The following is a 26,892-nucleotide window of genomic DNA, read 5'->3' as shown; positions in this document are numbered from 1 at the left end:
TCAGTAGTCGAGGACACACCTTATCCGGGCCTGCTGCTTTCCTGAGGTGAAGCATCCTCAGTTGACCTCTGACTTGGTCTGCAGTGATGCGTGAAGGAATCTGTGTTGAGGTAGGGGAGGAGGAAGAGGGGGCTGCTGCAATAGCTGGGGGGAGGTGTATTGAGGGAAGAAGGAGAGATGGCTGCAGTGAGGGGGAGTGTGGGGGGGATGTGGACTGGTTGAACCAGTTGAAAAAGTCATTCAGCTCATTTGCCCTCTCCACTGTCCCCCCCTATGACTCTGTTCTTTGTATTGTGGCCTGTGATGGTTTGCATACCTTCCCAGACCTCCCTCATGCTGTTCTCCTTCAGCTTCTGCTCCGCCTTTCTCCTGTAGCTGTCCTTAGCTTCCCTCACACAGCGTTTCACCTCCTGCTGTGCTGCTTTCATCGCCTCCCTGTCCCTGCTCCTGAAGACAGCCTTCTTCCTGTTGAGGACAGCTTTGACTTCCTGTGTTACCCATGGCTTGTTATTAGGGTAACACCGTACAGTCTTAGTGGGGGAGACCACGTCTGCACAGAAGTTGAGGTAATCCGTCAGACAGTGTGTCAGCCTCTCTATGTCCTCACAGTGTGGGCTAAGCAGCACATCCCAGTCCGTGGTGTCATAACAGTCTCTGAGGGCATCTTCCATTTCAGGGGACCACCTCCTGATGGAGCTAGTTGTTGCAGGCTGCCTTTGGACCAGAGGGGTGTACTTTGGCTGTAGACAAACCAGATTATGGTCAGACTTCCTTAGTGGGGGGAGGGGTGTGACTCTGTATGCATCCCTCACATTAGCATACAGCAAGTCGTTTGTCCTGTTGTTCCTTGTTGGACAGTCCACAACCTGGTAAAAAGCAGGTTATCCCAATCTCACACATACGTGCATTGTATAAATAGTCCTATGATGTTTTCTAGGGCCGATTGGATGAAGTAGTTTTTGATTATTTCATTCACACACATACGCTGATCATATAAATAGTCCTATGGTGTTTCCTAGGTCCAACTGGATGAAGTAGTTTTTGGTTATCCCATTCGCACACATATGCTGATCGTATAAATAATCCTATGGTGTTTCCTAGGGTTGATTGGATGAAGTAATTTTTAGTTATCCCATTTGCATACATGCTGATCATATAAATAGTCCTATGGTGTCTCCTAGGGCTAATTGGATGAAGTAGTTTTTGGTTATCCCATTTGCACACCTACGCTGATCATATAAATAGTCCTATGGTGTTTCCTAGGGCTGATTGGATGAAGTAGTTTTTGGTTATCCCATTTGCACACATACGCTGATCATATAAATAGTCCTATGGTGTTTCCTAGGGCTGATTGGATGAAGTAGTTTTTGGTTATCCCAATCGCACGCATACATTGATCGTATAAATAGTCCTATGATGTTTCCTAGGGCTGATTGGATGGTAGTTTTTGATTATCCCAGTCACACACATACATTAATCATATAAATAGTCCTATGGTGTTTCCTAGGGCCAACTGGAAGGGACTGTGATTTGATCTATCCAATTTGATCTGTCTGATTTGATTTGTTTGATTTGTCCAAGTGTTTCTAGGTAAGAAGAAGGTTGTTGAGTCTTACTCAACCACATATATTCTAAAGCTGCCATATACTGTGTAGAGATGGTGTCAATGGTGTTCCCAGAGATAGGCTGAGAGGTCTAGACACTCAAACCTGGAAATTATTTCCCAAGATTGTAATTTGTTGATATTTTACCTTACTCAGCCTAGGAAATTCTCCTCATGTGTCTTTTGTGTGTGTAAAAATGGGTGGAAGTAGTCAGTCCAACACTGAAGATAGGACTCCAAATCAATTCATGTGTGATAAGAGCTTTGGCTATTTTGTGTAACCTTTCGTTGATAATTTGGCCGGATGGACGGAGACTCAACCACAATGGAAACCTTATCCTAGAGACAGTACTTTTGACGAGAACCATTTGTTAAGCGCTGGTTTAATGGTATATGATAAGCTGGGAAATCCCAGCTGGGATTTTGACTACATGAAGCATAGTTTGAATGCTTGGTGTAATCAGAAACATAATTGGGACAGTGCTCACGCTCATGGAAAAAAGGCTGGTAAAATTAATAGAAAAAAAAGATGTCATATGGACCAAATCTGTATTGGTGGTGTGCCCGTCTGTCCTTATATTATCTGTAAATGCATGTGGAAAGGCTTCAGCTCCACCATTATGAATCTATGAACCATGTTCAACCCACCATGCCTCCACAGACTAACAGACATGCAGAAACAGTGAGCACTCTCACTGCAGTCTCTATTAACCCCATTAAACATAATGTTCACCAGAAATGTTGCAAACCAGTATAGCCACATGATCAGAGGTGGACAGTAACGAAGTACATTTACTTGAGTACTGTACTTAAGTACACTTTTTGAGTATCTGTACTTTACTTGAGTATTATTTTTTTCAGAAACTTATGACTTTAACTTCACTACATTTGAAAGACAAATATCGTACTTTTTACTCCAGTACATTTACATCAAGGTCCTCGTTACTTGTTACTATGAAGCAGTGGATGTTTTTTCTTTTCTTTTCTAAAACACGATTGATTTTTTTCACAGGTGACACTGAAACAGCCGATCAGTAATCACTAGGGTCATGTCATGTCCATGGACTGGATAAAATCAAGTTCAATGATTTTTCAGCAGCATTATTTGAACATGATCAGTTGATGGGAGAATGGAAGGAGGTGTTCAGGCTCAGGACATTACCACTCCCTGCCAAGGTTGTGCTTTCCTGAGTTCTAGTGCAACCTCTGATCCATTGTAAAGTCATGCCAGTTCTCTAAAACCCAAAGTACTGAGTCTTGTTCATCCCTGTTCATTTGAATTTCCAAAATTTGCTGAAAAGGATTATGCTGGTTATGATAGAAAGGTGTCAGAACACATAGTGCATCACAGCTTGGTCAGAGTGTCCATGCTGATCCTGTCCACCACCAAAAATGCCTACAATGGACATGTGAGCATAAGAATTGGATGATGGAGAAATGCAAGAAGGTGGACTGATCTGATGAATCACATTTTCTTCTCTTGTGGATGGTCAAGTACTTGTGCGTCACTTACTTGGGGAAGAGATGGCACTAAGAAGAAGGCAAGTCAGCAAACGCAGTGTGATGAGCTGGGCAATGATCTGCTGGGAAATTTTGGGTGCTGGAATTCATGTTATTTTGACATATACCACCTACCTAAACATAGTTGCCGACCAAGTGCAACCCTTCATGGCAACAGTATTCCTTAATAGCAGGGGCCTCTTTCAGCAGGATAATGCACCCTGCTACACTGCAAAAAAATTGTTCAGGAATGGTTTGAGGAACTGCACAAAGAGTTCAAGGTGTTGACTTGGTCTCCGAATTCCCCAGATCTCAATCTGATTGCGCATCTGTGAAATGTGCTGGACAAACAAGTCCGATCCATGGAAGCCCCACCTTGCAACTTATAGGACTTAAAGGATCTACTGTTAACATCTTGGTGACAGATACCACAGCACACTTTCAGGGGTCAAACCAATTGTTTTATTTACCCTCTATTAAGTTCAAGTTCAAGTTTTATTTGTCACATATAATTACAAGTAATTACAGTGAAATTCTTATGTACCTTAGGTCGTTGTGAGTATAAAAATATATAGATAAGATAAATTAAAAACAATAGAAATAAAGGGGAAGAGAAAAAAAATGGCAAAATGTTGGTTGGCATATTTCATGAAAGCTGGTAGGGACATGTCCCCACATCCCTACCTAGATCTATGTCTATGGCTAAATACTGCATGGATTAGATTTGTGGTTGCCAAATAGATGTAAACTGTTTCACCAGTTATTTTAGAATTTTTTGTAAAGCTCTGCATTAATTTACAGATTTAACTCCGTTTAGGTCTCTCTCTTTCTCTCTCTCTGTGTTAGAGGAGGGAAAGAGAGACAGACAGTGATAGAGTTAGCAAGTATCTTATTACTCTTCGTCATCCGCCATCTGAGGCATTCACCTGTCTGAACCACTCAATATGACAGACACGCACACAGACATATGCCTATTTTAATGATCAGGAGAACAACTGTGGTTTATCGTTCACATACAGTCAGAGGGGATATTTACAGTTACAGCCACCACTGGACTGGACTTTAGGGACTTGATTATCTTGCTGTGGTAGTTTTGGTTTAAAATCAAACAAACAAAACTTATTCTGCCACCTGGGGTTTACTGCCCCAGAAGGTATGTAACTTTGGTCTGCTGTTTTTTTGTTTTGTTTTGTTTTAAATGTGTGTATCTGTGGGTTTGTATATATGTACGTAATAAAAGCCATAGTAGAACCTTCACTGAAAATACTGTATGACAAACATTTGGGCAAAGTTTGCTTGTATTTATTTAGAGAATACATGTGCTTGAAGTGTAATTTATATTGACTGCTTTAACTCTGTCTGGCAGGAGATTCAAATTTAGCCTAGCTGAGGCAGAGGTTTGTCTGTCTGTGTGTAGCAGTTGGTTGTGTGTGTGTGTGTGTGTGTGTGTGTGTGTGTGTGTGTGTGTGTGTGTGTGTGTGTGTGTGTGTGTGCACGCATGCGCGTGTGCACATGCGTTTGCATGATTTTATATACTACTGAGTACCAAATGTCCTCACAAGTATAGTAAAATCTGACATGTTTGACATTGTTTTTGTTAAAAAGTTTCCTTTTCCTTGTTGAACTTAAGGTTAGGATTAGGTTTAGGTGCAGGCATAAGTGTTAATTAACTGCATTAATAATAATGTCAATGGAAGGTCCTCACAAGGATAGTGAGACAAACGTGTGTGTGTGTGTTATTATCTTATACTTCAGCCACAGATTCTACTCACTACCAAAGTCCATACTGCACCATGGCTCAGTATGATCAGTAAGTAGTCTTTTTTCTTTCTTACTTTCTTTCTTGAACAAAGCACTTGGCATATTCTGTGTACATAGTACAGTATTCCAACAGCAAGGACAATTCTACTGTTTTTGATATACACTGAAGACATTTGATTTTGAGACCAAAAGATATGAGACAACGGATGAGAATTTCAGCTTTCATTTCCTGATATTTACATCTACATGTGTTAAACAACTTCGAACATGGCACCTTTTGTTTGAACCCATGCGATTTTCAAGTGATCAAAAGTATGTGACTGACAGGCATTTCTTGTTGTCCAGATTTGCCCTGTTAGACTGACTGTTTAGTTAACACTTAACAGCTCTGAATATCTATTCTTGGTTTTAGTCCTGGGTTTCATCTGAGAAGACTGCATTTGTTGTTAAAAGGGATAAACCAATATGAACACCAGACAGCTGTCTACAGGCAAGCTATTTTGAAGCTGAGGGAAAGGGGAAAATCCATCAAAGCCATTGCACAAGCATTGGGCATAGCCTATACAACAATTCAGACTATTCTGAAAAATAAATAAACCACTGTTGTGCTAACAACCAGATATCAAACAGGTCGGCCAAGGAAAGCACCAGCAGTTTATGACAAACATTGTGAGAGCCATGAAGAAAAAGAACCCCCCCCCCCCCCAAAAAAAAAAAAAAGTCAGTGACATCACCAACAACCTCCATAGGGCAGGGGTGAAAGTGTCACAATCCACTGTTCAAAGAAGACTTTGGGAGCAGAAGTATAGAGGCCATACCACAAGATGCAAACCACTCATCAACAGTCAGAATAGGAAGGCCAGGAATTCAAAGAAATACAGAGATGAGTCACAAATGTTCTGAACCAGGATTAACCTCTACCAAAGTGGCAGAAAGGCCAAAGTATGGCGAAAGAAAGGATCTGCTCATGATCCAAAACATACAATCTCATCAGTTAAGCACAGTGGAGGTAGTGTCCTGGAGGTAGTGGCCTATATAGAGATCTTGCAGTCACGTGACCGGAAAGTACACAACCGCCATCGTGTCGGTCAAAAACACCGCTGAATACTGCTGCACTCGTGTACAGAATGGATCAATTTCAACCGACGGACTACACGGCTCATTTTTCTAATGAACAGATAACTAGATATATGTCTAAAATAAACGATCTACAGATTTGTGACCCTTATGGCTTTCCGGACGGAGTTTTCACGACCGGATTTTGAACTGCCAGCGGAATACCCAGACGTGTATGATTACCTCATAAACTTTCCCTCGCTGTTCAGTGGTGAAGCACTGCGTGCTTATAAATCTCTGGACAGTTATCTTTACAGAAATTCAGGATTTGTCAGCGACTCAGATGTGGTATCTTGTAAACAAGAAAATGATCCTCACTGGATGGGTAAGTCACTTAAGTATTGAGTATAGCACTGACCAGCCGATTATAGAATAAGGTAATTCCAAATTGTCCGTGTTGTTTACATGGATCTGGCATTGGAGAGGTAGAGGCTTGGCAGTGGAGGTTTGAGTAGCTGTTTTCTGAGCTTAGTCAACAGGCCGGCTCTGCCTGCAGCCTCGCTTTTGCTTCGGCTCCCGGCGCTGCCTCCTTCGCTTTGCTTCCGATAACAATCCACGGAGACCCCGCTGGTCTCGCAATCTGGTCTCGTCTGGAATGTTTTTTTTTTTTCTCGTCCGGAATGTTGTGCATGCGATGGAAATCGCTACAAACCATCATTTTCTGCTGGAAACCAATGTCCAGTAAGTCCATACGGTTGTAGTGGATATTGAAGTCTGGTACAGACGAACAACACGCAAAAATACACACAAAAAACATAAAAAACGTGCACAGGTAGGGAGAGCTTGTAGCCGCAGCCGTTGTAGTAGAATTGTATATAGTAGGGTTTTCCAGAGGAAAAGGTAGAAGTAAAAGCAGAAGTAGAAGGCGGAATATGGCGTTTGACCAACACGATGGCGTCTGTCACAATCTGGATCGGCTGTGACGTCACATGCAAGATCTCTATAACTGATTCTGGAACAGGCTCACTAGTCTTTACTGATGAATCAACTCATGATGGTAGCAGAATGAATTCAGAAGTTTACAGAAACATTCTGTCTGCTTTACAGAGAAATGCACTCAGTCTAACTGGGAGGAATTTCATCAGGCATCAAAACAATAACCCAAAATACACTGCCAACACAAAAAAGGACTTCACCAAGGGGAAGAAAGTGGAAGATTTTGGACTCGCCAAGTCAATCACCAGACCTTAACCCATTTGATTATGCATTTTACCTCCAGAAGAGGAGACTGAAGGGAGGAACACCCCCCAAAACAAACAAACAAACAAACAAACAAAAAACACCACTACCACCACCAATAGTACAGTATAAGCCTGGGAAAGCATCACAAACCATTTGGTAATGCCAAATATTAATATAACTTACTTTAAGGCTGTCTTTTACTATACTCTTGCTCACCTAAAAATTGGGTTGTCTGCCACCAAGTTGCCATGTTATAAGTTGTTTAACACATCTGGATGTAAAAATCAGGAAATGAAAGCTGAAATTCTGATAATCTCATATTCATTTTTTTTTTAATCTCTAAATCAAATACCTTCAGTGTATAGCAAAAACAAAAGAATTGGCCTTGCCATTCCAATACTTTCAGAGGACACTGTAGGAGATTTGCAAATAAACAAATAGCATATTCATTCATTCATTCATTCATTATCTCTAGCCGCTTTATCCTTCTACAGGGTCGCAGGCAAGCTGGAGCCTATCCCAGCTGACTATGGGCGAAAGGCGGGGTACACCCTGGACAAGTCGCCAGGTCATCACAGGGCTGACACATAGACACAGACAACCATTCACACTCACATTCACACCTACGGTCAATTTAGAGTCACCAGTTAACCTAACCTGCATGTCTTTGGACTGTGGGGGAAACCGGAGCACCCGGAGGAAACCCACGCGGACACGGGGAGAACATGCAAACTCCACACAGAAAGGCCCTCGCCGGCCCCGGGGCTCGAACCCAGGACCTTCTTGCTGTGAGGCGACAGCGCTAACCACTACACCACCGCGCCGCCCCAAATAGCATATTTCTTAACATTATTGAAACATTTATGAAAGGCGCCAAGATCAAATCTTGAAAATAGCAAGACTGAAGTTCATCACTAATCACAGAAGCAAGTCAAGGCAGGTCTTTAAATTAGTAACACTAATAATGCAGTACATTACCTGCTAATTCCAAGACTGTAAAAAAAAAAAAATGGTGGGGGGGGGTGGACTTGTACAGTCAAAAAAATGTTAGATAGCAAGTAGATCATAATAAAATATATTTGTTTGGGAAACTTGAAGAAACATACACAATCATTAAAAAAAATTATTTGATTGGTCATTTGTGTCATTGAATTCAAATTAGATAAAAATGGGAAGAATATAAGAATGGCACCCCATCTAGAAAGAAAGTAAATCAAATAAGAAAGAAATATAATTTATCTGAGCCATAAAAGTAATTGTTTCAGCAATTTATTAGATACATTTGAGGTTCTATAACAATTTCAATTTATTATTTTAATGTATGGTGATGACCAAGTGCATTATTTCCCAGACAACATTAAACTAAATAAAAAAATTGGCAAATGTCATTTTTAAAAATGTATAATATTTATAATTAGTTTATTTGAGACTTCACTTTGATCTCCAAAATTGGTTTACCCTGAATATAGTACAAAGACAAAAATACAAACACAAACACATCAATAAATGTTTATGTCATTATACGTTGCTGTTTTTTCTTCAGTATACTTTGCAATGTCTCAAAAATAAGTCTCATCTCATCTCATTATCTCTAGCCGCTTTATCCTTCTACAGGGTCACAGGCAAGCTGGAGCCTATCCCAGCTGACTACGGGCGAAAGGCGGGGTACACCCTGGACAAGTCGCCAGGTCATCACAGGGCTGACACATAGACAACCATTCACACCTACGGTCAATTTAGAGTCACCAGTTAACCTAACCTGCATGTCTTTGGACTGTGGGGGAAACCGGAGCACCCGGAGGAAACCCACGTGGACACGGGGAGAACATGCAAACTCCACACAGAAAGGCCCTCGCCGGCCACGGGGCTCGAACCCAGGACCTTCTTGCTGTGAGGCGACAGCGCTAACCACTACACCACCGTGCCGCCCCTCAAAAATAAGTAAAGGAAATAAATATTTTTTAAAAAGATATTTAAAAAATAAAATAAAAAAGGGCACCTGGCTTGTGGGAACATTTGGCTTGACCCTGGCCTGTGAAGAAAAGTGCTGTTTTAATAAAAGATTCAACTATTTAATTTTTGGCTACAATGATTAGGTACAGCAGCTTTGAGTACTATAAAATCTCAATGGCATTAAAAAGTCAATTGAAAACTTTCCACTTTCTACAATTTCTTATGTACATGGACATAACTTGCGATAAAGAAACCAATGTTCAGAGCCTGTTATAGTTTCAGAAAGTTTTTTTAAAACCTCTCACATAGTTTCACATCTCCAGTTGTTAAATTTGACATGAAAACAGCGATGTCCTGAAAACAGTGACTTGCCTTCTAAGATACAATCAGAAATTGGTTTTCAACTGACAGATTTCTGCAACACACTAAATGTTTGACACTTGTTATGGCCTTGCCTACTGATTGGAAATAAACAGTTTATTGCATGTAATGAACTGAATTTAACTGTATGTACTGTATATTAATGAGGGATTATGCAAAATAATTGACACAACCCCATTTCCAGAAAAGTTGGGATATTTTGCAAACTGCAATAAACCCCAAAATATGTGATTTTGTTAATTCATGTAAACCTTTATATTCAAGAAAAGTTGGGATATTTTGCAAAATGCAATAAACCCCAAAATATGTGATTTTCTTAATTCATGTGAACCTTTATTTAACTGACCAAAGTACAAAGAAAAGATTTCCAATAGTTTTAATGACCAACTTAAAAGTATTTTGTAAATATAAACAAAGTTAAAATTTGATGCCTGCCACACACACACACACACACACACACACACACACACACACACACACACAGTTGGGTCAGAGGCATTATTACCATTGTATTACATCACCTTTCCTTTAATAACACTTTGTAATCATATGGGATCTGAGGATATTAATGGTTGCAGTTTTGCAATTGGAATTTTTATCCATTCTTGCTTGATACAAGACTTCAGCTGCTTAACAGTCCATGATGGCTGCTGTCTGATTCTCCTCTTCATGATGTCACATACATTCTCAGTAGAACACAGATCTGGACTGGCAGCAGGCCAGTCAAGCACATGCACTCTGTGTCTACGAAGCCATGCTGTTGTAGCCCATGCAGAATGAGGCCTGGCATTGTCTTGCTCAAATAAGCATGGGCTTCCAGGGAAGAGATGTTGCCTTGATGAATATGTCTCTCTAAAATCCCAATATAAGCCCCAATATATCAATGGTACCCTCACATACATGCAACTCACTCATGCTGTGGGTACTGATGCTCCCCATACCATCACAGATGGTGGCTTTTGCACCTTTCTTTGATAACAAACTGGATGGTCATGTTCACCTTTGGCACTGAGAACTCAACGTCTAGTTTTCCAGAAAACAAGCTGAAATGTGAACTCATCTAACCACAGCACATGTTTCCACTGTCTTTCGGACCATCTGAGATGAGTTCAGGCCCAGAGAAATCAGCAGCATTTCTGCATAGAATTGATGAATGGCTTCCTCCTTGCATAATACAGTTTCAGGTTGCATTTCTGGATGCAGTGGCAGACTGTGTTAAGTGACAACAGTTTTCCGAAGTACTCCTGAGCCTGTGTGGCTATATTTGTCACATTAGCATGATGGTTTCTCAGGCAGTGCTGCCTGAGAGCTTGAAGGTCATGCACATTTAACAGTTGTTTCCAACCTTGCCCTTTATGCACTGAAATGTCTCCAAATTCCTTTTGTCTTTTCACAATATTATGTACTGTAGATTTTGAAATACCTAAAATGTTGCATTATGAAATGTTCTTTTTTGAATCGATGAACAATTCTCTCATGAATTTTGGCACAAAGGAGTGAGCCATGACCCATCCTTGGTTGCAAAGACTGAGCCTTTGGTGCATTCTCCTTTTATACCCAGTCATGATAGCAATTAACCTGCTTATTGTGGAATTTTCCAAAATGGTGTTACTTGAATATCCTATGAACTTTTCAGTTTTATTTTGCCTCTGTCCCAACTTTTTTTGTGTTGCAGCCATCAAATTCTAACTTTGTTTATATTTACAAAATAAAATTAAGTTGGTCAGTAAAACTATTGAAAATCTTTTCTTTGTACTTTTGTCAGTTAAATAAAGGTTCATACAAATTAACAAATCACATATTTTTGTTTTTATTGCATTTTGGAAAATAGTCCAACTTTTCTGGAAATGGGGTTGTAATTATATGGCATTTTAAAAAGTTATCACTTTTAGATACGGTACCAGTCAAAAGTTTGGACACACCTACTCATTTATAAGTTTTTCTCTATTTTGATTATTTTCTACATTGTAGAACAATACTGAAGACATTAAAACTATGTAATAATATATGGAACATATATGGAATCGTGGTAAACAAAAAAAGTGTTAAAAAAACAAAATGTATTTGATATTTTAGATTCTTCAAGGTAGCCTCTGTTTACCTTGATGACACTTTGCATACTATTGGCATTATCTTAACCAGTTTCATGAGGTAGTCACCTGGAATGCTTTTCAGTTAACAGGTGTGCCTTATCAAAAGTTAATTTCTTGCCTTCTTAATGCCTTTGAGATCAAACAGTAAATAGTAAATAATCAAAATACAGTAAATAGCCCTATTCCACAACTAATCCACATTACATTCCCAATTCCATAAATTTGGGAGACTGTGTAAAACATAAATAAAAAAACAGAATATGACAATTTTCAGTGGCGGCACGGTGGTGTAGTGGTTAGCGCTGTCGCCTTACAGCAAGAAGGTCCGAGTTCGAGCCCTGTGGCCGGCGAGGGCCTTTCTGTGCAGAGTTTGCATGTTCTCCCCGTGTCCACGTGGGTTTCCTCTGGGTGCTCCGGTTTCCCCTGTAGTAGTTGATAGAAAATATCATTTACCGTAATGATGGCAAAACACTAGTAGACTTACGGTAGCTCTAATGGCCATTGCGCGCAGTGCATGTCTGTATCAGTGTTGAGAACGTAACCACCAAGTAAACCACACTCACCTCGGCTCTGTCTCCGTGTGCAGTTATTTCCTCGCAAATACTACAGTGGCGACAAGGGTCACAAGTTGAAGAATCCACAACAGTAATGAGTGAAGAAAACTTCCAGTGATTGACACTCATCCTAACTGAAGCCGTTCGTCTGTTTTTGAGTTTGGAAGAAACTGAAACCGGCTAACTATTGTTCCAACTATGCTTAGCAAGAAAATAGCTGTTTGGAAGTGCGAGAGTGACACCCTGTGGTGAGTCCTTGAATTGAAATGAAACGTGTCTTGAAGAGACAAAGGAATAGACTGCACATTGAAAACGGAGTTCAGCAAAGAGTAAATTGAAGAATTATACTAGAAGTGAGGAAACTGTAAAGTAAAAGAAAATGGCAATGATAGGAAAAGTGCCAGAATTTGACAGTAAGAAAGAGGATTTTGATTCCTATTTGGAACGGTTTGAAAGATGGCTGTCAGCTAATGAAATCCAAGCAGAAAAGAAAATTGATGTGTTTTTGAGTGTCTTGGGCCCTACTGAATATGGACTATTGAAGAATTTGATTGCTCCAGTGAAAATTTCAGATTCAACTTATCAAAACCTCACAAGTGCCTTGTCTCTGCATTTCAAGCCAAAGCCAATTTTGATTGCGGAGCACTTTAGATTTTACAAAAGACAGCAAAAGCCAGATGAAACAGTGACTGAATACATTCTTGCACTGAAGAAATTAGCAAGCACTTGTGAATTTGGACAGTTTTTGAATGATGCACTGAGAGATCAGTTTGTCTGTGGCCTCTTAGGGGATGAATATCACAAGCGACTTCTGACAATTAAGGATCTTACTTTCAAAAAGGCCTGTGATACCGCGCTTGCTCTTGAATTGGCGTATAAAGACACTAAGGAAATGAGGGAGCATGTTGAAAAACCAAAAGGGGAAGTACATAAAGTCTCCAATGCTGCAAATGAAAAGTGGAAAAACAAAAGACAAGCAATTCACGACAAAACCACCAGGGGGATGTAAGAGACAAGCAGCGTTTCTCCAAAGACAAAAAGCAGTAATGCTATAGATGTGGCAAAGACAATCACCAGCCAAATGAATGCTACTACCGCACTGAAACCTGCCACGGCTGTGGAAAGGTTGGACATCTAAAAAGAGTCTGCAAGAAAATGAAAAGTGATAAAGCTCAAATGGTAACTGCAAATGGCGAAACTGATGACTCAGATGACTGCAAGGATGATGAGCTGGGCCTGTACACAGTGTACATTGCTCAAGGAGGAAAAGATGGAATTTTTGCAGAATTAGAGGTGTTGGGAAAGCCAGTTAAAATGCAAGTGAATACTGGAGCATCAGTGTCCTTGATCCCAGAGTCTCTTTATGGGGAGCAACTGAAGAGCTGCCCTCTGCAACCTGCAGCCATTCATCTGTCATCATACACAGGAGATGCAATACCTGTGCTTGGAAAAATCATAGTACCAGTGAAACATGAGGGACAGGAGTGGAGACTGCCTCTTGTCGTGGTGAAGGGCAATAAACCACCATTGCTAGGAAGGAATGGGCTGCGGAAGATAAAGCTGAACTGGGCAACAATCTTTAGGATTGACGAAAGCAAGGGAGATGACCAGCTCTCACTGCAAGGCATCATTGGAAAGCACAAAGATCTGTTCAAAGAAGGCTATGGAAAGATAAAAGACTTTAAAGCAACCATCAGAGTGCAAAGCAATGCCAAGCCAATCTTCCACAAGCCACGACCAGTGCCCTATGCATTACGAGAAGCAGTGGAAAAAGAGCTAGAGCGCCTTGAGAGAAACGGCATTGTCACTCAAGTGGAAAGGAGTGAGTGGGCTGCGCCTATTGTCGTAGTACCAAAGAAAGACAAAGCAGTGGGATTGTGTGGTGACTATAAAGTTACTGTGAACAGATGCATACTGCCAGAAGAATATCCTCTTCCAAATGCGAAGGATTTGTTTGCCACGCTGGCTGGCGGGACAGTGTTCAGCAAGATCGACCTGTCTTTCGCGTATCAACAACTGCAGTTAGACCCAGAGTCAGAGCAGTACCTTACCATAAACACACACAAGGGCCTCTTCAGATACCATCGTCTAGCCTACGGTGTCTCTACAGCTCCAGCAGTGTTTCAACACACTATGGACCAAATACTGCACGGAATGGACAAGGTCATGTGCTTTATGGATGACATCCTGGTGTCTGCATCTACCAAGGAAGAACATCTGAAAATATTGGATCAAGTCATGACAAGACTGGAAAGATATGGAGTGAGAATAAAGCAATCAAAGTGTGCATTCCTTCAGGACTCAGTGGAGTACCTTGGGTACAGAATTGATGCACAGGGTCTACACCTAACAGCAAGTAAAGTGGATGCCATAGTGAATGCCACAGCTCCTCAGAATGTGACCGAGCTAAGATCGTTTTTGGGGCTGCTTAACTACTATGGAAAATTTGTGGCAAACCTGTCCACACTGCTGCACCCACTTCACCAACTGCTTCAAGCAGACACACCATGGAAGTGGTCTCCTTAATGTGAAGATGCATTCAAGGGATGCAAGCAGCGTCTCCTAAACAGCAAATACCTAGTGCACTACGATCCTGAGAAACTGCTCAGGCTTGCCTGTGATGTCAGTCCATATGGTGTCGGAGCAGTAATTTCTCACGTGCTACCATCCGGTGAAGAGCAACCAATTGCTTTTGCATCTAGGACACTCTCACCAAGTGAGCAAAATTATGCTCAAATCGAAAAAGAAGCATTGAGCATAATATTTGGTGTCAAAAAGTTCCATAAGTATCTCTATGGAAGAAAGTTTGTGCTGTTGACAGACCACAAACCACTGTTGACAATTCTTGGCCCTAAATCTGCAGTACCCACTCTGACTGCTCTCTGCGTGCAACGCTGGGCTTTGATTCTGTTAGCTTATGATTATGACATCCAGTACCGAAGATCTAGTGATCATGCCAATGCAGATGCATTGTCACGTCTCCCATGCAAGGGTGACACAGATGAGAGTGTCAACAATGATGGAGTGTTCTGTGTGTCAAATGTGGATGAATTATCTGTTTCAGCAAATGACATTGCCACAGAGACCAGACACGATCCTATCCTCTCCAGGGTCCTTGATTTGACATTGTCAGGATGGCCAAAGTTTGTGCCTAACCCAGATCTGAAACCATTCCATCTGAGGAAGGACGAGTTGTCTACAGACCAGGGATGTATTCTCTGGGGGTCGTGTGTCATCATACCACTGAAGTACAGACAGAGGCTTCTGTCAGATCTGCATGATGGACATCCAGGAATGACAAGGATGAAGGCACTAGCCAGAAGTTTCCTGTGGTGGCCTGGAATAGATCAAGAGATAGAGACTTATGTAGGTCAGTGCACTGCATGTGAGACCACGCTGAACAGACCTGCAGCAGCACCCCTCCATCCTTGGTCATGGGCTACTTCACCATGGGAGAGAGTGCATGTCGACTTCGCTGAAATCAATAAGCAACACTACCTACTGGTAGTAGATGTCTACTCAAAGTGGCTAGAAGTACTGCCTATACATCAGACATCAGCTGAGAAGACTACGCAACTTCTCCGGAACCTCTTTGCATCATATGGCTTGCCAAAGGTTCTTGTGTCAGACAATGGCCCTCCATTTACATCAGCAGACTTTGAGAAGTTTCTCAAAAATAACGGAGTGCGCCACATTCTGTCTCCACCCTACCATCCCACATCCAATGGCGCAGTAGAGCGAGCTGTGCAAACATTCAAGAAAGCCTGGACTAGACTTGAAGGTCAGTTTGTCTCACCTCAGCAATGGCTTGCTCAGTTCCTGTTCACATACAGAAACACTCCTCACACTGTCACGGAACACACCCCAGCTGAAATGTTTTTGAAGAGACAACCACGCACTCGTCTGTCTTTATTGAAGCCTGACATGTCTGCAGTGGTGGTCAAGCATCAGTTACAGCAAAAGAAGGCTCATGACAAGCGAGCAAAGACACTCCGGACATTCAGTCATGGGGAGAGGGTGTTAGTTCGAGACTTTAGACATCCAAAGAAGCTGTGGATACCAGGAACAATTCTGCGGCAAAGAGGACCTCTGACCTATGATGTTCAAGTTAGTCATTGTCAAGTCAAGGTGCATGTTAATCACCTGCGTGCATCAAAAGCCTCAAGCTTGCCAAGCAGAAGGGATGACAATGATTTCCTGGAGTACGCAGCGGACCCTGAGGAACAAGCAGAAGAGACAGAACAACAAGATGCAGCTGAGGGTCCACCTCAGGCTGTTCAACCAGCACGCCGCTATCCTGAAAGAGAGCGAACAGCACCAAAAAGACTGAATCTCTAAGTATTATGTAGAGATATTTAGTTAAGTGACAAGGTTCAGAGTTCATAGTGCTTTCTGTAATGTTAATGAAGTACAGTACCTAAAGTAAGTAAATGTTTAATACAATGTGAGCACTGCATTGACTGTTATAGCAGGCTGGTTGTTAGTCATAAGGGTTATAATCTAGGGGGGGAGGAGTGTAGTAGTTGATAGAAAATATCATTTACCGTAATGATGGCAAAACACTAGTAGACTTACGGTAGCTCTAATGGCCATTGCGCGCAGTGCATGCCTGTAGCAGTGTTGAGAACATAACCACCAAGTAAACCATACTCACCTCGGCTCTGTCTCTGTGTGCAGTTATTTCCTCACAAATACTACATCCCCCACAGTCCAAAGACATGCAGGTTAGGTTAATTGGTGACTCTAAATTGACTGTAGGTGTGAATGTGAGTGTGAATGGTTGTCTGTGTCTATGTGTCAGCCCTGTGATGACCTGGTGACTTGTCCAGGGTGTACCCCGCCTTTTGCCCGTAGTCAGCTGGGATAGGCTCCAGCTTGCCTGCGACCCTGTAGAACAGGATAAAGCGGCTAGAGATAATGAGATGAGATGAGACAAAGACCACATATCAAATGTTGGAACTAAGAAATTTTTATTGTTTTTTGAAAAATATATGCTCATCTTGAATTTGATGTCAGCAACATGTTTAAAAAAAAAGTTGGGATGGAGCAACAAAAGATTGAAAAAGTTGTGAATGCTAAAAAACAAACAAACTAATTTTGTTAATTGGCAACAGGCCAGTAACATGATTGGGTATAATAAGAGCATCCCAGGGAGGCTGAGTCTCTCAGAAGTAAATATGGGGAGGGGTTCACCACTCTGTGAAAGACTGCATGGGCAAACAGTACAACAATTTAATAATAACACTCCTCAGTGTAAAATTGCAAAGAATTTGGGGTTCACATCATCTATGGTACATAGTATCATTAAAAGTTTCGGAGAATCTGGAGAAATATTTGTATACAAGAGACAAGGCTGAAAACTGACATTGGATGTGTGTGATCTTCAGGCCCTCAGGCAATACTTGTATTAAAAGCAGACACGTGTCTGTAGTGAAAATCACCGTATGGGCTCAGGACCACTTCAGAAAACCATCATCTGTGAAAACAGTTAATTACTGCATCCACAAATGCAAGTTTAAACCATTTATAAATAATGTCTAAAAACACCACCACCTTCTCTGGGCCTGAGCTCTTTTATGATGGGCTGAGGTGAAGTGGAAAATTGTCCCGAGGTCTGGCAAATCAAAAGTAGAAATTCTTTTTAGAAATCATGGACACCACATCCTCCAGGCTAAAGAGGAGAGGGACCATCCGGCTTGTTATCAGTGCACAGTTCAAAAGCCAGCATCTGTGATGGTATGAGGGTGCATTAGTGCACATGACATGGGTAGCTTGTACATCTGGGAAGGCATCATTAATGCTGAATGATATATACACGTTTTAGAGTAATATGCTGCTATCCAGACAAAATTCTTTTCAGGGAAGGCCTTCCTTCTTTCAGCAAGACAATGCCAAACTGCATTCTGCACATATTAAAACTGCATGGCTCTGTAATAAAAGAGTCTGGGTGCTGAACTGGCCTGCCTGCAGTCCAGACCTGTCTCTGATTTAAAACATTTGGTGCATTATGAAGCGCAAAATATGACAAAGGAGACCCCGAACTTTTGAGTAACTCAAATTATATATCAGGCAAGAATGAGACAACATTTCTCTTTCAAAACTACATCAGTTGGTCTACTCAGTTCCCAAAAGTTTACAGAGTGTTGTTTAAAGTAGAGGTGATTCAACACAGTGGTATACATCCCAAGTTTTTTGAAACGTGTTGCTGACATTAAATTCAAAATGAGCATATATTTTTCAAAAAAACAATAACATTTCTCAGTTTCAACATTTGATATGCTGCTTTTGTATTATTTTCAATGAAATATAGGGTTTCCAAGATTTGCAAATCATCATATTCTGTTTTTTATTTACATTTTACACAGTCTCCCAAATTTATGGAATTGGGGTTGTATGTCAAGAACTGCTCAACTGAGCAAAGTGTAACGACAGTCGATCATTATCTTAAGACATGAAATGTCTTTTTATTAATAAAAATAAAGAATAACCACGGTGGTGTAGTGGTTAGCGCTGTCGCCTCACAGCAAGAAGGTCCTGGGTTCGAGCCCCGTGGTCGGCAAGGGCCTTTCTGTGTGGAGTTTGCATGTTCTCCCCGTGTCTGCGTGGGTTTCCTCTGGGTGCTCCGGTTTCCCCCACAGTCCAAAGACATGCAGGTTAGGTTAATTGGTGACTCTAAATTGACCGTAGGTGTGAATGTGAGTGTGAATGGTTGTCTGTGTCTATGTGTCAGCCCTGTGATGACCTGGTGACTTGTCCAGGGTGTACCCCGCCTTTCGCCCATAGTCAGCTGGGACAGGCTCCAGCTTGCCTGCGACCCTGTAGAACAAGATAAAGCAGCTAGAGATAATGAGATGAGATGAGAAGAATAACCATTGAATTAGAAGGTGTGTCCAAACTTCTGACTAGTACTGTATGTGTTAAAAATATATATACCTCATGCAAATTATTGATTTGTTAAAAGTGTATCAGTTGCACAGAGAATAGGCAATCAAAACTTTGCCCACATATACAAGGCCTTTGTACATGTTGTGTAAAACATATAGGCAGCCCATAACTGCGCATGTTAATAGAAAAAAAATACAAGTCTGTGTGTGTTTATTTCAGACTTGAGGATAAGGACTCTCTGGATATCCATGATAACCCACCAGTGCCTGATAATGTGGTCAAAGAAGATGACAACACTGTATGTATTATTGTTTTATCCTTTAGACTGTAAACAATTAAATTAAATTTTATTTATATAATGCTTTTAACAATGAAACAATGTCACAAAGCAAATTTACAGAAATTCAGATATAAACTTTACATATATAAATTTATCCCTAATGAGCAATCCGGAGAAAATGGTGGCAAGGAAAAACTCCCTGAGATGACATGAAGAAATCTTGAGTGGAACCAGCCTCAAAAGGGAATCCATCGTCTTCTGGATGACACCAGATTATGAATTATTTCTCTTCTATAACTGTATACTATATCATCAAAAAGTGCTAATTGTGTTAACAGGAACTTGAGTATGAGCATCAGAGTCATTTCTGAATTCATTATAGCTTTAACTTTAAGTCTATTGTACCAAACTGAAGTTATTAACTGTTCAGTGATGGAGACTGGAATGCAAACTGTTCTTAGCAACTACACTCCAAAAGTTTTCCAAGGAAGAATATCCACAGAAATCTTTACTGTTTCTGTGATACCATGCAGAGTAATCTCATGGTGATCTTTAGACTATCCAACATCTTGGTTCAGGAATAAAAGAGATTTTGTCTCAGAATCTATAATTAAACCTTTAAACCATTTCCCCTTTCTCTCCCTATCTGACTCTATCTCAGGTATATTTTGTGTATGATGAAGAAGTAGAAGAAGAAGAGGCTCCCCCTCCTCCAACTCCTGAGCCTGTGGTTCTAGTGAATGACAGGCCACATAAGTTCAAAGATCACTACTGCAAGAAACCCAAGTTCTGTGATGTCTGTGCTCGAATGATTGTCCGTGAGTCTTTGGCACACATTGTTACTGCATAGTGATTCAAGGAGGTACAGTGGATAACCTCAGATTGTTTTTTTTTTCCAGGCCCCACAGTGGTGTAGACACTGGTGTCTAGAGTCAGTTTATGTGTTATCAAAATAAATTGGCTTTCTACAAATGAAATTTGAGCTTGTACATTGCTTACATTGCTTAAATTTTGGGAAACTATGACTTAAATTAATAATAATTTTTAAAAAACCTCAAAAAACAGGAAATTACCCCATTTCTTTCTCTGAACAGACAACTTGATATTGGTAAGGAATGAAAATCCAGACAATAGATGAATAGCTGTATAAATATCTCTCATGAGATCAGTATTGCAAAAATGCTGTGTCATGTGATGAGAAACTCATAATTTCACAGCCTTTCTGCGGTTAATATATTTCTGTTATTCTGTACATGATTTGGTGTACAGAGACTCCATACCAGTCCTGGTCTATAGCTTATATAGCTCAGGTGTGTATGTGTATGATCAGTGACAACGGCTAAACTGTTATATAATTTCCAAAATAAAGATGATCCTGTATGCCTGTATGTATTTTATGAAATGTGATTAGGATAATACAAATGGTCATTAGCACTGGAATAAGTTCTTAATCTTTTAGCACATACTGTAATGCAAATCATGAGGGATTCATGACATCATTTCAGTTTCACTACAATGTCTATTTTAAAGGTAGACCCGTATGCCTTCTTTTGTATTCTAATATTTTACCCAGGGATAAAAAGAGCACTATTTCCAATGAACAATTAGTTCTTCACAGCATTCACAGCATAATTAAATTAAAAGACACTTCATGTCTGCAACGAGTAGCTCAGTATGTTTTTGACTGAGCTTACACACACACACACACACACACACACACACACACACACACACACACACACACACACACACACATTAATCTGCAAGCAAACCAACACGTGTGTCTGCCAAGAAGTCATCAACAAGGATTTACAAGTGTCCTGATACAGTACACTGTTAATTTGTCTTTGGACATTGAATATGGTTAGCTTTTTTTGCCACTCTAATCCCTCTATCTCTCTTCTTTTCAGTCAATAACAAATTTGCTCTGCGCTGCAAGAACTGCAAGACCAGTATTCACCATGCATGCCAATCCTATGTGGAATTCCAGAGATGCTTTGGCAAAATAGTGAGATATCATTCACCAATATGTCAAATTCATTCAGATCTCTGTGCCTGAATCTGTAGCATGATGGCAATAGTATTAGAACACATCACTGCCTTTTCTTAGCCCCCAGGTTTCAGGCGAGCATACAGCTCCCCTTTGTATGATCAGGAGATAAATAACCCTGGTGAGTATCACATTTTTAAAACTTCCTTGAGATGTCCTTTAAAAGTATTAATGATGTCTAAATTGATTCTAGTGATTAATGTATTCAGGCTTTACCTCACTTACATTATATAGCCAAAATATATGGACACCTAACCACAACACCCAGATGAAGGCCTTCACCAAACTGCTGCCACAAACTTAACAGCACATAATTGTCTAGAATGTCCTTGTATGCTGTAACGTTAGGATTTCCCTTTACTGGAACTAAGAAGCCCAAACCTATTCCTTCCTGACAATGCCTCTGTGCATAAAGTGAGGTCCATACAGACATGGTTTATCAAGGTTGGAGTGAAAGAGCTCAAGTGGCCTGCACAGAGAGCCCTGACTTCAAATCCACTTTGAGAACACTGTTGGGGTTCATTGGAACAACAACTTTGCATCAGACCTTCTTACTGAACATCAGTGCCTAACCTCTTGTGCTCTTGTGGCTGAATGAGCATAAATCTCCTCAGCCATTCTCCAAAATCCAGCGGAAAGCCTTCTCAAAAAAGTGGAGGCTGTTACAGCAGTGAAAGCAGAACAACTGCTTAGGAATGCCCATGATATTCAGGCATCCACATACTTTTGGCCATATAATGGACCAAATGAACTTAAGGACATTGAAAGATTCTGCATAAAACATAACAGTAAAACGCACATTTCCAGAAATACTGCAGCTTAAACTCCAGACACAAGCACTGCAATTTTGTGTGTGTGTGTGTGTGTGTGTGTGTGTGTGTGTGTAGGACAGCAAAATCGCAATGACCCAGTGTTCGACACTCTGCGAACTGGAGTTATCATGGCAAATAAGGAGAGAAAGAAAAGTTCAGAAGATAAAAAGAATGTAAGTGAACTCTTGAAATCCTGTGAGGGTTCTAAACATGTTTGTCATTCCATCATCATTCGGCGGGCCTGCGACCCTGTAGAAGGATAAAGCAGCTAGAGATAATGAGATGAGATGAGATCATCATTCGGTCATTCAAACTGATGCAGACATGAGAAAAGAACAGTGCAGTGGCATTACAGGATGCTCCCAAATAGTGGAAACAAGACTCAGGCTCAGAATCAGAATTGCTTTATTCGCCAAATGAACAGTGTACATAAGAATGTGACTTGGTGATACAGCCAACACAAATTCCTGTGTACACTTTACATTGTACAAGACTACATTATAATTCCACACCAATTGGATTGCTATGTGTGAATGTATGTTTCCATTTCTGGTACATAATTTTAGACAGCACATATTAATAAGAAAGAAGACACTTACTGTGGAGTGACATTAATAAAGCTCCATTCACATCCCAAGAAAAAAATTCCGTTTCCAGTTTGTTTCAAGTTAATTTGTTACAAGTGTAATTTGTTACAATCTGAAATCATCTTAAAAAGATTTTTTTTTCATCTTAGTAAGCTATACCTTTGTTGTTCTGGCTATTCCATCCTGACACAGTCCTTATTGCAGTTGTGGAATAGAGCTATTTACTGTATTATTCTTATTTATTATTTACTGTTTGATCTCAAATGCATTAAGAAAGCAAGAAATTGCACTAATTAACTTTTGCCAAGACACACCTGTTAACTGAAAAGCATTCCAGTTGACTACCTCATGAAGCTGGTTATGATGATGCCAATAGCGTGCAAAGCGTCATCAAGGTAAATGGTGGCTACTTTGAAGAATCTAAAATATCAAACAGTTTTAAACACTTTTTTGTTCACCACATAATTCCATCTATGTTCTATATGTTATTTCATAGTTTTGATTTCTTTAGTATTGCTCTACAATGTAAAAAATAGTAAAAATACAGAAAGACCTATGAATGAGTAGGTGTGTCCAACTTTTGACTGTTTTTTTTTTATATATATAAGTGGCGAACCATTACTATTAGACTATTAGAGCTGGGCTCAGCCAAATCTTAGCCAGACACACCAAAAAGGCAACAGGGCAAAGGATTTTGCAAGGGATTAGTGGCAGGCTGCCAGGTCGCTCCGTTGTGTGTAATTGTCAATGTTGATTTTAAAAGTAACTAAGTAAATTACATATCGAAACTTAAGTACGAGTGAAAAATACTGTAGCGAGTGTGCGTGGAAAAAGAATCTGGAGACAGAAATCTTAGTTTCTTGGTCTTTAGCCTGTGATACTTGCTCTCAATAGCACTGCACTGTTTTGACCACTTTATTAGCATTCACTAATACTACTGATGAATGCTACACCGGCTGGAAGGTTACTTAACTGCTGTGCTGATGGCGCCAACTTGTGGTTAAGCTTGTGTTGGCCTTCGAGAAATCCTAGGGCGATACATTTTTGGTCCCTCTCACTATAAATCAAAATCTGATTGGTTAATTTATCTGTCACTTCCTACATATACAGTACATACACTGCCATGGCCTTCTGTCCCAGCAATGAAGTCCTAACCTAAACTATTCTCAGCCTAGAGACAATAAACAATAAATTCTCATTGGATAACTCTATTTTAATGTTTTCAAGACAGTAACCTTTTATTATATATATATATCAAATTTAAATAAAAAATTATTTCATATTAAAAAATAATTTAACATATTCTTTCAAGATGATGATGATGATGATGGAGGAGGAAGAAGAGGCTCAGCAACCCAAAGAGGGTGAAGAGGGGGGTGAAGGTAAAAGCACCAGCATTACCTTAATTTAAATATTTGGCTCAGTTACTTTGTATTAGCATCTCATCAAATAATAATCCTGACTGTGCCATTATGGGTTTTTAATAAGAATAATGAACAATCCAAACTGGGGCAAAATTCATGCAAAAGGTTTTATCTTTTACATGCTGCATATACAATATATTTAAGATTTATTACTAGTGAATAGTTAAGAAGATTGCTGTGATTTGAAAACTGAGCAAACTGAAAATGGCTTATGTTAACAAGGCAATCTTTTATGTGTCTTTGGTGGGATGGACATGTAATAAACATGATCTTGTGCTGGCACTCACCCACTCAATTTAGTTTAAGTTAAATAAGGTATTACAACTAAAAGGCTCTTGGTTTTCTGTGACGTATACTTGCCATATTTTTAAGACTTTCATTTTTTTAATACTGGAAGATTTGACTGTATTGAAGTATAATTTCTAATGATCAGTAGAAAAGTTAATTAAGAAATAATACACAATGGTCTGTGCTGTTAAGGGAAAATAATCATTATTTTCATTCATTTATTCTTTCAACTTTATTTAAATTCTCAGAAATACATTCCCTTCATTTTCAATAATGCTGAGACTACTGCATTACAAATACAAATAAAACATAATATATAAGATAATAAAAATAGTAGAAAGCATAGGAATATGATACAATAAAAATTACAATAAAATAATGTCAAAAAGCAGTTAAAACAGTTACAAATTGAGGCAGGAAAGTTTGTGATCATGGATTTGATCTGAGTTTGAAGTGAACACAAGGGACCTTAAGCATAAGCCAGTCATTCTAGTGGGTTTGATAGGATCCAGAATTCTAGTTCAGCAGCCTACTGATATAAGGTGGAAGATTTCCAAAAATGGCCTTGTAGATCTAAAGAAACCAAAGCTTATCAACAACAAGAGGTGATGCATCCTAATGCAAAATGTTTAATTCCTCTTCTACTAAAGCAATTTATCAAAACGTTTACTTATTAATATGTATTAATTAATGACACATTATACATACATTAATTAATAATATTATTTATACAACTCCAAATCATAAAAAGTTGGTAAGGTACGGAAAATGCAAATAAAAAAGAAAGCCAATTTTACTAATTGTACTTTGACTTGTATTTCATTGCAGACAGTATGAATCCAATATATTTCATATTTTGCCTGGTCAACTTCATTTCATTTGTTAGTATACATCCAATCCTGCATTTCAGGCCTGCAACAGATTCCAAAAAAAGTTGAGATGGGGCAATTTAGGGCAAGTAATGAGGTAAAACAATTAAATAATGATGTAATTTGAAGCAGGTGATGTCAACAGGTGACTGTAATCATGATTTGGTACAAAATCAGTATCTCGAAAAAGCCTAGTCTTTGAGGAGTAAACTGGTCAAGGATCTCCAGTTTGTCAACAAATGCATGATAAAATTATTGAAATGTTTAAAAATAATGTTCCTCAAAGAAAGATAGAAAGGGATTTGGACATTTCACCCTCTATGGTGCATAATATCATGAAACAATTCAAGGAATATAGAAGCATTTTGATTCGTAAAGGACAAGGGCACAAGCCTAAGCTGAACACATGTGATCTCCGATCCCTCAGACAGCACTGCATCAAGAACCATCATTCATCTATAGCTGATATAACCACATGGGCTCGGGATTATTTTGGCAAACCTTTGTCATGCATGACTATATGGAGTTACGTCCACAAATGCCAGTTCAAACTTTACTGTGCAAAATGGAACAGGAATATTAATTGTTTCCAGAAGTGCTGTCGACTTCTCTGGGCTCAGAGGCATCTGGGATGGACCATCACATAGTGGAAATGTGTATTATGGTCAGATGAATCAGTATTCCAGGAATTTTTTTGTAAGAAATGGATGTTGTGTGCTCTGGACCAAAGACGAAAAGGAGCATCCTAACTGTTACCAGCAATAAGTCCAAAAGCCAGGGTCTGTCATGGTATGGGGTTGTATCAGCAAAGGTAACTAACACTTCTGTGATGGCAGCATTAATGCAGAAAAGTACACTGATTTTGGAGCAACATATGCTGCCTTCAAGATGACATCTTTTCCAGGGATATTTCAACAAGACAATGTAAAACCACATTCTGCACACATTACAAAGGAATGGCTGTGGAAGAAAAGGATTCCTGTCCCCTCCGTCCCCAAGAGAGAATGTATAGCAAATTCTGAAATGAAAAATATGAAAATGACAACCCTGTACTGTTGCACACCTTAAAACTTGTTTGTAGGAAGAATTGGACAAAATAACACCTGAAATGCTTCATCATTTGGTATCTTCGGTTCCTAAACCTCTTTTAAGAGTTGTGAGAAGGAATGGCAACATTATAAAGTGGTAAATGCTTTACTGTCCCAACTTTTTTTGAAATGCGTTGCAAGATTCAAAATAGAAATGTGTTTATTTTGACAAAACAATAAATAAAGTAAAACATCAAATAATATGCTGCTGTGCTGTTTCAAGTGCAGTACAGGTCAAATTATTTTCAAAGCATTGTTTTTCAGTTTTAATTTCAATTTCAACATACCATTCCAACTTTTTCTGATTTGCGGTTGGACTTACATTTAATGTTGTGAAACATCCATAAAACAAGTTAGTTATTACTTACATTATAGCACTTAGAAATAATTGTTTCCTTGACAATTTTTCTCTTTTTCCTCTCTCTTGAAAATGAATCTCTCTCTCTCTCTCTCTCTCTCTCTCTCT

The 26,892-nt window shown here is 39.7% G+C and overlaps 1 protein-coding gene across 2 annotated transcripts in view; it reads left to right on the top strand.

Moving 5' to 3' along the window:
* The first annotated feature begins 4,116 nt into the window (after positions 1-4,116).
* Positions 4,117-26,892, top strand: part of stac3 (SH3 and cysteine rich domain 3) — a 25,593-nt gene continuing 2,817 nt past the window's right edge. Inside the window, exons 1-9 of one of the 2 annotated variants that reach the window (XM_060930776.1) lie at positions 4,117-4,256; positions 4,470-4,500; positions 4,859-4,913; positions 19,248-19,326; positions 19,970-20,126; positions 21,219-21,316; positions 21,419-21,479; positions 22,246-22,343; positions 24,070-24,139. In XM_060930776.1, the coding sequence (XP_060786759.1) occupies positions 4,897-4,913; positions 19,248-19,326; positions 19,970-20,126; positions 21,219-21,316; positions 21,419-21,479; positions 22,246-22,343; positions 24,070-24,139 (580 nt within the window). In that variant the 5' untranslated portion in view covers positions 4,117-4,256; positions 4,470-4,500; positions 4,859-4,896. The remainder of the gene's footprint in view (positions 4,257-4,469; positions 4,501-4,858; positions 4,914-19,247; positions 19,327-19,969; positions 20,127-21,218; positions 21,317-21,418; positions 21,480-22,245; positions 22,344-24,069; positions 24,140-26,892) is intronic. The other variant, XM_060930775.1, reaches the window with a different exon arrangement.

This window comes from Neoarius graeffei, chromosome 10 (assembly GCF_027579695.1).
Source record: "Neoarius graeffei isolate fNeoGra1 chromosome 10, fNeoGra1.pri, whole genome shotgun sequence".
NCBI lineage: Eukaryota > Metazoa > Chordata > Actinopteri > Siluriformes > Ariidae > Neoarius > Neoarius graeffei.
Note: the sequence above shows the minus strand (reverse complement) of the source record. Positions and strands in the feature narration are given on the sequence as shown.